Below are 13231 nucleotides of genomic sequence, written 5' to 3'. Positions count from 1 at the left end.
ACCTCGTGATCCGCCCGTCTCGGCCTCCCAAAGTGCTGGGATTACAGGCTTGAGCCACCGCGCCCGGCCGTAGTAATGGTTTTATGGGAGTACAGTATACTAATGTCAAAACATTTCAAAGGCCAGGTGCAGTGGCTCATATCTGTAATCCCAGCACTTTTGGATGCCATGGCAGGAGGATCGCTTGAGCTCAAGGAGTTCAGGACCAGCCTGGGCAATGTCACAAGACCCCATCTCTACAAAAAAAATGAAAAAAAAAAGAAAAATTGGCTAGGCGTGGTGATACATGCATGTAGTCCGAGGTGCTAGGGAGGCTGAGGAGGGAGCCCAGAGGTCAAACCTGCAGTGAGTCATGATCGCACCACTGCACTCCAGCTTGGGTGATAGAAGGAGATCCTGTCTCAAAAAAAAAAAAAGTTTCAAATTGTACACTTTAAATATATGAAGTTTATTATTTATCACTTATACCCCAATAAAGCTGTTTGTTTTTTTAAAAAAGTAAATAAAAGCCAAAAAAGATATGTCAAGAAAGTATATTGAATTAAATCTGTAAGAGATAATTCAAAAACAAAACCCTATTGTTATCTTTTAAGTCACCCAAATCAAATTTGGGAAAAGTCACCTACTTAGCTTCATCCTAAGTTGTTTCGTTCTTTCTTTCTCTCTCTCTTTCTGATGGATTCTTGCTCTGTCACCCAGGCTGGAGTGCAGTGGCGGGATCTCGGCTCACTGCAACCTCGACCACCCAGGTTCAAGCAATTTTCCTGTCTCAGCCTCCCGAGTAGCTGGGGCTACAGGTGTGCACCACTACACCCAGCTAATTTTTGTATTTTTAGCAAAGACGGGGGTTTCTCCATGTTGGTCAGGCTGGTCTTGAACTCCTGACCTCAGGTGATCCATCCATCTCTGCCTCTCAAAGTGCTGGGAACACAGGCGTGAGCCACCATGCCCAGCCCTAAATTGGTTCTTTCTTAAAGTTCTTCCTGAGGAGCCAAGAGCAAGTTAAGGAGGTGTAATCTAGAAGCTTGCAGTGAAGGCTAGCTGGGTGCAGTGGTTCACGCCTGTAATCCCAGCACTTTGGGAGGCTGAGGCAGGGAGATCACTGAGGCCAGGAGCTTGAGACTGGCTTGGACCAACACAGTGACACCTTGTCTCTACCGAAAAAAGGTTTAAATTTAAAGGTAAAATTTAAAAAGTGCAGCTTACAGCAGTAGAGGCTGATGCAAGTGGGAATCACCTCTAGGTAAAAACCCAGGGTAGGGTACTGCTGAGATTATTTAACCTCTGGGTTTTATTTATGTGTTTTTAAAAATTATGATCCAGTATTTTTTACTTTTTTTGTATAAAGTAAGCACTGAATTTTTAAGGTCTGTAGACTTAGATTTCAGAAGTACCCTAGTATTAATTTGCAAATAAATGTCTATCTTATTATTTTGAGAGATTTAAAAAATTTTAGTTCTTCAAAATTGAATTTTCACATTTTGAATTACATTATCTTTGACAAATACAGAAGATGTTGGCCGGGCGCTGTGGCTCATGCCTGTAATCCCAGCACTTTGGGAGGCCAAGGTGGGTGGATCACCTGAGGTCAAGAGTTCAAGATCAGCTTTGCCAACATGGTGAAACCCCGTCTCTACTAAAAATACAAAATTAGCTGAGTGTGGTCGCGCGTGCCTGTAATCCCAGCTACTTGGAAGGCTGAGGCAGGAGAATTGCTTGAACCTGGGAGGTGGAGGTTTTAGTGAGCCGAGATCACGCCATTACACTCCAGCTTGAGCAGTAAGAGTGAAACTCTATCTTTAAAAAAAAAATACAGAAGATGTCAAATTTTGGTTTATTTTGTTTTCTTTGGTTCTAATTTATATTTTTGTTTAAAACTATATTTTTCACTATAGACTCTGTCTGAGGTCCCTGTATAATAAAAAAGAAGGCTGGAAAAAGTATTAACATTGTCAAAATCCAGGAAAATAGTTGGTCATGATATTGACAGTAACTTTAAACACTTTTTGTATCTTGTGGGTTAAATTAGGATTACTATGTGGTAGTGATAAATGATGTTAATTAGGGCCGAGTGCAGTAGTTAACACCTGTAATTCCAGCACGTAGGGAGACTGAGGTGGGAGGATGTCTTGAGGCCAGGAGTTTGAGACCAGCCTGTACAACATAGTGTGAGACCCCCATCTCTACAAAAAAAATTAGGAAATTCGTCAAGCATCTTGGTGCACACCTGTAGTCCCTTTGGGAGGATGAAGCGAGAGAATCACTTAAGCCCAGGTGTTCGAGGCTACAGTGAGTTATGATTGCACCTCTGCACTCCAGCCTAGATGACCATCTCTTTAAAAAAAAAAATGTGTTTATATATATATATATATATCTGATAGTGTTTTTTAAAAACATTTTTAAATTATAGAGGGTCTCACTATGTTGCCCAGGCTAGTCTCAAATTCCTGGGCTCAAGCAATCCTCCCACATTAGCCTCCCAAAGTGCTCGGATTATAGGCATGAGCTGCCATGCCCACCTAATTTAGTGATTTTTAAAAACTGAGTTGGTAATTATAAATTATCTTCCTGGAACTTCTTTCTCACAATTGGAATCTTTTGACAAAAATTATCGGTAATGGGAAAACTTGGAATAGTTGTCATTTTTCCTCCCGTCAGTATGATAGATGTGATTAGAGTTATGTTGGACTGATACTTTGAAAAAAGATTTAACTATAGCTATTAATAAAGACATTTCAACTACTGACTATCCATTTTTATTCTTTTGGGAGGGTTTAATGTGTATAGTTTAAAGCAAAGTGTTGTTTTTAAAAAACTATTTAACAGGGCCGGGCGCCGTGGCTCACGCCTGTAATCCCAGCACTCTGGGAGGCCAAGGCGGGTGGATCACAAGGTCAGGAGATCAAGACCATCCTGGCTAACACGGTGAAACCCCATCTCTACTAAAAATACAAAAAATTAGCCGGGTGTGGCGGTGTGTGCGTATCGTCCTAGCTACTCGGGAGGCTGAGGCAGGAGGATGGCGTGAACCCGGGAGGCGGAGCTTGCAGTGAGCCGAGATCGCGCCACTGTACTCCAGCCTGGGCAACAGAGCAAGACTGTCTCAAAAAAAAAAAAAAAGTATTTAACAGAGGCCGGGTGCAATGGCTGGCTCATGTTTGTAATCCCAGAACTTTGGGAGGCTGAGGCGGGAGGATCATTTGAGGTCAGGAGTTTGAGACCAGCCTGGTCAATGTGGCAAATGTGCTGTCTCTAACTAAAAATACAAAAATTAGCTGGGTGTGGTGGCACGGGCCTGTAGTCCCAGCTTCTTGGGAGGCTGAGGCAGGAGAATTGCTTGAACCTGAGAGACGGAGGTTGCAGTGATCTGAGATCATGCCACTGCACTCCAGCCTGGGTGACAGAGTGAGACTCTTCTCAAAAAAAAAAAAAAAAAGTAATAGTGATAAATCTGCAGTATTCTCTTTTAAGATCATATTATTCAATCAGAGGAAAGAGCTCAACTTGAAATATTTCCAGAGTTTAAACAATCTTACTAAGCTTTGATGGGTTATATCTATTCTTAACATGTGAAACAATTTATTACCTATAATATGCACTAACTTAAATATTGACAATTTTTTTCCAGTGGTTTAACTTGAATTCTCTCTTGACGGGTCCAGAATTAATATCAGATACATATCTTGCACTTTTCTTGGCTCAATTACAACAGGAAGGTAAGTAAAGGCTGAACATTTTGTAATGTTATCTTTCGAAGTAGTTAAATAAACAGGCGCATTAGATGACAGTGTGACAATACTGTTTTTCTGGCAGTGGCGGTGAAACAATCTTTAGGTTTGACGTGGTGATAGGCTGTGATTTGGATGACGCTGTTCCATTAGAGTTCTCACTGGCACCTGGCCCTCCCTCTTCTGAGGGTGCTGCTTTCTTTGCAGCCCTTCTAAGTAATGTTTTTTTCTTTTATACATCACATACCACACAGCTGAGAGGAAGGATAGATATTTTTCTTCTTTGCCTCTTCTAGGCCACTGTTCTTCCCTATAAACTCCAGTTTCTTTGAAATACATGCCCCTAAGGGCCGGTTGTGGTGGCTTTCGCCTGTAATCCCAGCACTTTGGGAGGCCTAGGCCGGCAGATTACGAGGTCAGGAGATCAAGACCATCCTGGCTAATACAGGGAAACCTCGTGTCTACTAAAAATAACAAAAAATTAGCCGGTTGTGGTGGTGGACACCTGTAGTCCCAGCTACTTGGGAGGCTGAGGCAGGAGAATGGCGTGAACCCAGGAGGTGGATCTTGCAGTGAGCTGAGATCGCACCACTGCCCTCCAGCCTGGGCGACAGAGCGAGACTCCGTCTCAAAAAAAAAAAAGAAAGAAAAAAGAAAGAAATACAGGCCCCTAGATTAAACTATCCCTTGCCCTTTTGCACTCATCCAAAAGTCCCTTTTCATCAGTGATTTTAGGATCTGACTCATTGTGTTTTTCTCTACTTCAACTCCTTTTATCATTCTTAATGATTTCTGTATTGCTAATCAATCCAGTAATCCAGTACCTGCTTCTTAGTTTCAAAATCACTCACTCTTGCTTAGCTATTACCAGTAATCATAACCACTGTCAAATCTCAATTGCAAGCATATTACTCTTTTTGTTTTTTTTTTTTTTTTTTTTGAGACGGAGGTCTGGCTCTGTCTTCCCGGCTGGAGTGCAGTGGCCGGACTCCTCAGCCTCACTGCAGCTCTGACCCCCGGGTTTCACGCATCTCTCCTGCGTCAGCCTCCCGAGTAGCTGGGACTTACAGGCTGTGTCCGCCCCTTGCCTGGCTGTTTTTTGTATTTTTTTAGTAGAGACGGGGTTCACCGGGTTAGCCAGTGGATGGTCTCGATCTCCTGACCTCGTGTTCCGGCCGTCTCGTCTCCCAAATGCTAAAGTGCTGGGATTACAGGCTTGAGCCACCGCGCCCAGCCAGCATATTACTCTTTAACTACCACCTCCTATCCTTAAACCATGTTTTGTCTGTTTTTTTTTATTCCAGCCATTCTTTAAACCCTACCGTGGGGCCCAGGCATTTCCTTTATACGCGTTCTTCCTTTCTTCTACTGCTTATTTTCTGTAATCCATTATTATATCACTCCATTGCATTCTTCAGCTTGTTTCCCCCTTCTCTCCCTCCATCATACTTGAATGACAAAAATCTCAACCCCGGTTAAAACCAAATCTTGGCCTTGTCCATTCCTGTACCAGAGTAGCAGGATATGGCTAAAAAATAACATAAAACATGATGATTGGTTTTACTTTTTTCTTAAATGATCTATCCATCCATTCACCCATCCATCTGTCTATCAGAGTGACTAGGCCTCTCTGAAGCCCAGGCTGGAGTGCAGTGGCATGATCACAGCTCATTTTAGCCCCACACTCCTGGACTCAAGTGATCCTCTTGCCTCAGCCTGTTGAGTAGCTGGGACTACAGGCTTGTGCTACCACACCTAGCTAAGGTTTTACTTTAAATTTATTTTAATCACAAAATTCAGATGAGCCTTTAGTGCTGCCTGATATTTCTATTATGTTTTCTTAGTAAATCCCTGTACCACTCTCCAAGATGTTTATAAAAAATCACGTACCACTCTCCAGATGTTTATAAAAAATCATGTACCACTCTCCAAGATGTTTATAAAAAATCACGTACCACTCCAGATGTTTATAAAAAATCACGTACCACTCCAGATGTTTATAAAAAATCATGTGCCACTCTCCAGATGTTTATAAAAAATCATGTGACACTCTCCAAGGTGACTAATTTCACAGCTTCTGTCTTCAAACCTTTAACCACTTTTCTCTCCCTTCCCTACACACCTTGCGTATGGCCTTCCATTACATTCTGCTGAGAACATAGAAGCAATTAAAATTATGTTCTTATCTTTCTACCAGCAGGTATATCAATTTGCTTCTATCTTCACCTGTGCTTTGAGACTATTAAAATAGATGAATGGTCCCCTACCTCTAGCGAAGACCAGTCCCTCACTTGTGGGCTGGATCCCAGCTCCTCTCACCTACTCAAGATGTTCCTGCTTTCATCTCTCCACTCTCTTATATAATCAGTTCCCCCCCCCTTTTTTTTTTTGGTAATATACCTATAAGCAGAAAATAAGCTTTTATCTCCATTGATTAAAAGAAAATCCTCTCTTAATTCCATGAAACTCCAGCTGCCTCCCCATTTTTATTTTTTCCTTAGGATTGTCTCTAGTGTGCCTTCTCCTTTTCTTGAACTCCGCCTTCTGGGTTCAAGCGATTCTTCTGCCTCAACCTCCCGAGTAGCTGGGATTACAGGTGCATGCCACCACGACTGGATATTTTTTTTTTTTTTTTTTTTTTGAGATGGAGTTTCCCTTTTGTTGCCCAGGCTGGAGTGCAATGGCGTGATCTTGGCTCACTGCAACTTCTGCCTCCCAGGTTCAAACAATTCTCTTGCCTCAGCCTCCCGAGTAGCTGGGTTTACAGGCATGAGCCACCACGCCTGGCTAATTTTGTATTTTTAGTAGAGACGGAAGGGGTTTCTCTGTTGGTTAGGCTGCTCTCGAACTCCTGACCTCAGGTGATCTGCCACCTCAGCCTCCCAAAGTGCTGGGATTACAGGCATGAGCCACTATGCCTGGCCCCTGGCTAAATTTTTTTTTATTTTTATATTTTTAGTAGAGACAGGGTTTCACCATATTGGCCAGGTTGGTCTCGAATTCCTGGCCTCAGGTGATCCACCTGCCTCGGCCTCCTGAAGTGCTGGGAGTACAGGCGTGAGCTACTGTGCCCAGCCATCTTTTAGTAATGGTATTTAGAGATCACAGTTTGAGTGCTGGCATGCTTATTGTTACTAGGTTTGTTATGTAGTTATTGTGAATCCACATTTAGGAATATAGAGTTTTTAATTCTTTGATTTTAGATACTTGTATCTTTTTTCTTTTATAGTTAAAACCTTGGTTCCTAATGATATCCCTTCTTAAAAACCCTGTCTGCCCTTGACCTCCAGCCCACCATGCTGTGGTTTTCCTAACTTGTTGCCTGCATCTTTCAGATCCCTTTCATGGATCTTAAGTATCTTCTCTAAATAAGATCTGTGTGTCAGTAATTACCAAACTTTTATCTTCAGTCTTGACATCTACCCTGAACACCTAGCTTTGACTATCTCCTAGCTTTGGCATCTCCACTTTGAAGTCCAAAAAGCATTTCAAACTGAACATGTCTATGAAAGACTTTTTTTTTTCTATCCATGCTATCCATCAGGTTTTCCATTTCCATAAGTGTGACTCTTCTTGTACTCTGGTTCCTATATATTATACTGATAGAGCCATTCAGAGTGCTTCTTAACCAGTGTAATGCCTGTTATTTCCCACCCTCACTCCTTGTCTCTCAGTGGCTTCCCAGCACACTTAGAATAAAATCTGAAGTCTTAGGCTGAGCGTGGTGGCTATTGCCTGTAATCCCAGCACTTTGGGAGGATGAGGGGCAGATCACTTGAGGTCAGGAGTTTGAGACCAGCCTAGCCAACATGGTGAAACCCTGTGTCTACCAAAAAAGTACAAAAATTCACTGGGCGTGGTGTTGTGCACCTGTAGTCCCAGCTACTCGGGAGGTTGAGATAGGAGAATCACTTGAACCCAGGAGGCAGAGGTTACAGTGAGCCAAGATCATACCACTGCACTCCAACCTGGGTGACAGAACGAGACTCTCAAAAAAAAAAAAAAAAATTGAAAAGTAAAATAAAATCTGAAGTCTTGAATAAAACCCAAGATCTTTACCATGACCCCTGAACAGGGCAGAGTATCCATTCTTCAGACACTCTTCATAGAATACCATGGTGAGCTGGCATATTTATTGTATGATATAGAAACAGTTTTACTGGCAGAAAACACATTAAACCATTTGAACTCTGAATACAGTTGTCCTCATAAAAAATGTTCATTGTACTATTTTGAGGTTTTCCATTAATAGTTCTTATAATCTTTGTCCCATTATGTGTTAATTCTAACAAAGGATATCCAATAACAAACACCAGAGTTTAAGAAAAATGTGCCAGGCGCGGTGGCTCACACATGTAATCCCAGCACTTTGGGAGACTGAGGTGGGCAGATCACCTGAGGTCAGGAGTTTGAGACCAGCCTGGCCAACATGGTGAAACCCTGTCTCTCCTAAAAATACAAACATCAACCAGGCGTGGTGGCAGGTGCCTGTAATCCCAGCTACTCAGGAGGCTGAGGCAGGAGAATCACTTGAACCTCCTGGGAGGCAGAGGTTGCAATAAGCTGAGACTGCACCACTGCACTTCAGCCTGGGTGACAGAGTGAGACTCCATCTCAAATTAAAAAAAAAAAAAAATTAATGATAGAAAAACTTAAATCAATTAGATTGCTTTAGGTATAGCCCACCCTTAGTTTTTGTGTGTAGCATCTAGCTTGGGGAAACCCTGGATTTCTGGAATCATATTTATACACAGTCACACTAGACTAATGTAATTTTTTTGGATGCAAACCACATATTTGACACCTTAAATAGCTTTTAGGTATTTGGCTTCCCAGCTCCTATTTTTAGTTACAAGGGGTGTACATGTGTGGGTCAGCGTAGGGGTAGCTCTTTCCACAGATGATTAGTTTTAGCCATGTTACTAGTTATTGCACACATTATCTGACTGTGTCCTCAAAACAGCCCTGTGAGTAAGTATATTAGTCAGGGTTCTCTAGAGGGACAGAACTAATAAGATAGATGTATATATGAAGGGTAATGTACTAAGGAATATTGACTCATATAATCACAAGGTGAAGTCCCACAATAGGCTGTCTGCAAGCTGAGGAACCAGGAAGCCTGTCCAAGTCCCAAAACCTCAAAAGTAGGGAAGCTGACAGTGCAGCCTTCAGTCTGTGGCCAAAGGCCCAAGAGCCCCTGGCAAACCACTGGTGTAAGTTCAAGAGTCCAAAAGATGAAGAACTTGGAGTCTGATGTTTGAGGGCAGGAAGCATCCAGCATGGGAGAAAGGTGAAGGCTCAGCAAGTCTGGTCCTTTCACGCTCTTATTTCTGCCTGATTTATTCTAGCCCAGCTGGCAGCTGATTTGATGGTGACCACCCAGATTGAGGGTGGGTCTGCCTCTCCCAGTTCACTGGCTTAAATGTTAATCTCCTTTGGAAACACCCTCACAGACACACCCAGAAACAATAATTTGTAGCCTTCAATCCAATCAAGTTGATAATATTAACCATCACAGGAAGGTACCAGTATCATTATGTTTAACAGTAGAAACCAAGACAAATGCAGCTAGGAAGTGGGAGAACTGGGATCAGATGCAGGCAGTCTGATTCTAAATCAGTTGCTCTTACCCACTCCTTTACTCTCTCTGATACCAGTAAGTGAGTAGCCTGCTCAGTCAAGTGCTATATTAGTAGGGCCCTTTACAGACACTTACTTCGCACAGTCACTCAGTGAGACGGCTATTCCAGTCTTACAATGGAGAAAGTGAGGCTCAGAGACTTTAAGTAACTTATCCTAGGTGACTTTACTAGTAAGTATAAGCATCATTATTTGAACTAAAATCTTTCTGAATCCTCAGCTTGTATTTTTTTCCAGTGTACTGTGCTGCCTCTTTATCTACTAGCATTTTACATTAATTTTGAATCTCTTTACTAGCTGTTTAGGTTGATTTTTGCCTTTTTGTTTTAGGTTATTCTATATTTGTTGTTAAGGGTGACCTGCCAGATTGCGAAGCTGACCAACTCCTGCAGATGATCAGGGTCCAACAGATGCACCGACCAAAACTTATTGGAGAAGAATTAGCACAACTGAAAGAGCAAAGGTAAAAATGAGGCCTGCAGTATGGAACATATGATGGTATTTCATTACGAGAATTAAATTTTCATGCTTACATTGAATATGTGGTCCTTGTGTTGTTGGCACCTCTATTTTGGACCTTATATTTTAGTGAAGTTTATTAGTTCGAACTTGAATCAACTCTTTGAAATACTTAAATATATTAACTAAGTTAGCAGGTATGGTGTATTCCTAGCACTTCGGGAGGCTGAGGCAGGCTGATTGCTTCAACCCAGGAGTTCGAGACCAGCCTGGGCAACATGGCAAAACCTTACCTCTACAAATAGTACAAAAATTAGCCAGACGTGGTGGTATGTGTCTGTAGTCCCAGCTACTTGGGAGGCAGAGGAGGAAGGATCACCCAAAACTGGGGAAATCGAGACTACAGTGAGCCACAATCACACCACCGCACTCCCGCCTGGGCAAGAGAGTCAGACCCTGTCTCAAAAAAAAAAAAAAAGAAAAGAAACGGAAAAAAACTTAGTTGGATTCAAATTACAACACAATCATTATATTACTAGAGCTTATTTGCCAGAAAACGTTTTAAGTTTTGGCTTACGTAAAGCCTTTACATTACAAATGCCTTTATGTTATGTCTAAAATAGAAGATTGGTTGCAGTTATTACCAGTGCTTTTGTTCTTTAGAGTCCATAAAACAGACCTGGAACGAGTGTTAGAAGCAAATGATGGCTCAGGAATGTTAGACGAAGATGAGGAGGATTTGCAGAGGGCTCTGGCACTAAGTCGCCAAGAAATTGACATGGAAGATGAGGAAGCAGATCTCCGCAGGGCTATTCAGCTAAGTATGCAAGGTAAAGACATTCTGATGTGTGTTGTATTCATTGCTGAAGAATTGATTCCAATTATTCTTAGGTTTCCTGGAAGTTAATGTACTCTTAGAAGTGTTTTGACAATTACTGCAGAAGCAATAGCTATATAGTGGGCTTTCCCTTTAGATTTCTTATAATGGAAATAACTTTTTACAACCTATATTTTATTAGGAGTAGTTATATTTTTACTCCTGGTTATTTATTTGGTTTCAACACTGTACTAACGTAGTAGTCAATTGTGGTGTTAATCTTTGTGGGTTATCAGTTGACCCTTACCCAAATCAGCTCTTTCATAAATGTATGTCATTAGACACTATGGAAGGGCCTGGACAGGGAATATAAACTGATTTTACAAAAAGCCAACATTTATTGGCTATGCAACTTAAACCTTAAGCCCACTTTGGTGGGCCCAGTTTTTTAGTGATATAAACTATTAATTTCAAAAGCGAAAACATATCCCCTAGACAGTCTAGGCAAAGAAAAGTGTTAAGACATAGCTCGAAGTTGCTTAATTAAAAGTTTGAAGTGGGTTTTTTGTTTTATTTTTCTCTAACTTATGTGTATTTGCTTCTACTTTCTAATGGAATTATTTATCAATTGATTTCCTTAGATATCTAGATAAAATTGAGATTCCATTAATGGGAAGATTATTTTTATCCTGAACTTTTCTTGCCTCTAGGCACGCCTCTGAGTACTCCATATGGTGTGCAATCCCATTTTTGATTAATAGAGTCCTGCTGGATTAGCAGGGACAGAAATCAGCTTTAGATTTCTTTTTTTTTTTTTGAATTAAGAGTCTCACTGTCACCCAGCCTGGAGTGTAACGATCTTGGCTCACTGCAACTTCTGCCTTCTGGGTTCAAGTGATTCTCCTGCCTCAGCCTCTTGAGTAACTGGGACTACAGGCACCTACCACCATGCCTGGCTAATTTTTTGTACTTTTAGTAGAGATAGGGTTTTGCCCTGTTGGCCAGGCTGGTCTTGAACTCCTCACCTCAGGTGATCCACCTGCCTTGGCCTCCCAAAGTGCTGGGATTACATGTGTGAGGCACCGCGCCCAGCCAGAAGAGTAGAATATTCTTCAAGAAAAAACGTTTTAAAAGCTTACTCAAATGAGTATAAACAAATGTATTGTTGCTTGAATTGGTAAATACAGTGATTGGTTTTTGTTCTGTTGTGTTTTGTTTTCAGGTAGTTCCAGAAATATATCTCAAGATATTCCACAGACATCAGGTACAAATCTTACTTCAGAAGAGCTTCGGAAGAGACGAGAAGCCTACTTTGAAAAGTAAAGTAGTTGGTACAAATTAAAGTAGCACATTTAATATTTGCTTTGGCTATTTTGTCTGTTTGTAAATGGTTACTGCCTGAATCCTATGAATATTTGAATGCATATTTAAAAAATTTACACCAAATAGGACAGGCACGGTGGCTTATGCCTGTGATCCTAGCACTTTGGGAAGCCAAGGTGGGCAGATTGCCTAAGGTCAGGAGTTCGAGACCAGCCCAGGCAACACAGTAAAACTCCATCTCTACTAAAAAATATAAAAAAATTAGCCAGGCGTGGCAGTGTGCACCTGTAGTCCCAGCTGCTTAGGAGGCTGAGCCAGGAGAATTGCTTGAACCCAGCAGGTGGAGGTTGCAGTGAGCCGAGATCGCACCACTGCACTCCAGACTGGTTGATACAGTGAGACTGTTTCCAAAAATATATGTATGTATATGTAAATAAAAATAAAAATTTACAGCAAATAACATGAAGCAAAATGTAGTTTTAATGAAAACTTTGCCTCAATACTGGATAAATTTTGAAACTGAGTGAAGGAAACCTTGTACAATTTCATTTATTAAAAGAAAATGAAATTAGGACAAGGCAAGAAGAATACCTATTGATCCTTTGGATGTGCTTCTTGCTTACCTGATTAACCCTGCAAAACTTCTCTACCAATCAATAAGAAAAACAGCTTTTGAGGTATGGGAGCACATTCCCAAATAGACGTGGGTAGTTCATTTAGCGCTCATGGCTGCTGCAGGGGGTCCTGTAGGCCTGTTAGCATCAGGAGAATGGATGCAAACTATAAATCTGGATCAACTCCTAAAACTTTACCTTGTGCCCAGCCTTGTAAGTGCTTGCTAAATAGGAATTCCACTGTATGAAAATACATTCTTTTCAAGTAACTGTCATTCAGACTTTTGTCCCCACTTTTTTTAAAAAAGAAAAATAAAAGGCTGGGTGCAGTGGCTTACACCTGTAACCCCAGCATTGTATGAAATAGGAATTCCACTGTATGAAAATACATTCTTTTCAAGTAACTATCAGACTTTTGTCCCCCACTTTTTTTAAAAAAGAAAAATGTGGCCGGGCGCGGTGGCTCAAGCCTGTAATCCCAGCACTTTGGGAGGCTGAGATGGGCGGATCACGAGGTCAGGAGATCGAGACCATCCTGGCTAACACAGTGAAACCTCGTCTCTACTAAAAATACAAAAAACTAGCCGGGCGAGGTGGCGGGCGCCTGTAGTCCCAGCTACTCGGGAGGCTGAGGCAGGAGAATGGCGTGA

At 41.6% G+C, this 13231-nt stretch overlaps 1 protein-coding gene across 1 annotated transcript in view; it reads left to right on the top strand.

Annotated features, from left to right (window-relative positions):
• Positions 1-13231, top strand: part of ATXN3 (ataxin 3) — a 45212-nt gene that overhangs the window by 15026 nt on the left and 16955 nt on the right. Inside the window, 4 exon segments of the mRNA XM_017857912.1 lie at positions 3629-3716; positions 9699-9831; positions 10491-10657; positions 11867-11963. Coding sequence (XP_017713401.1) covers positions 3629-3716; positions 9699-9831; positions 10491-10657; positions 11867-11963 — 485 coding nt within the window.

The sequence above is a fragment of the Rhinopithecus bieti genome, unplaced genomic scaffold, assembly GCF_001698545.2.
Source record: "Rhinopithecus bieti isolate Rb0 unplaced genomic scaffold, ASM169854v2 scaffold_41913, whole genome shotgun sequence".
In the NCBI taxonomy this organism is placed as follows: Eukaryota; Metazoa; Chordata; class Mammalia; order Primates; family Cercopithecidae; genus Rhinopithecus; species Rhinopithecus bieti.
This window is presented reverse-complemented; position numbering and strand designations above follow the sequence as displayed.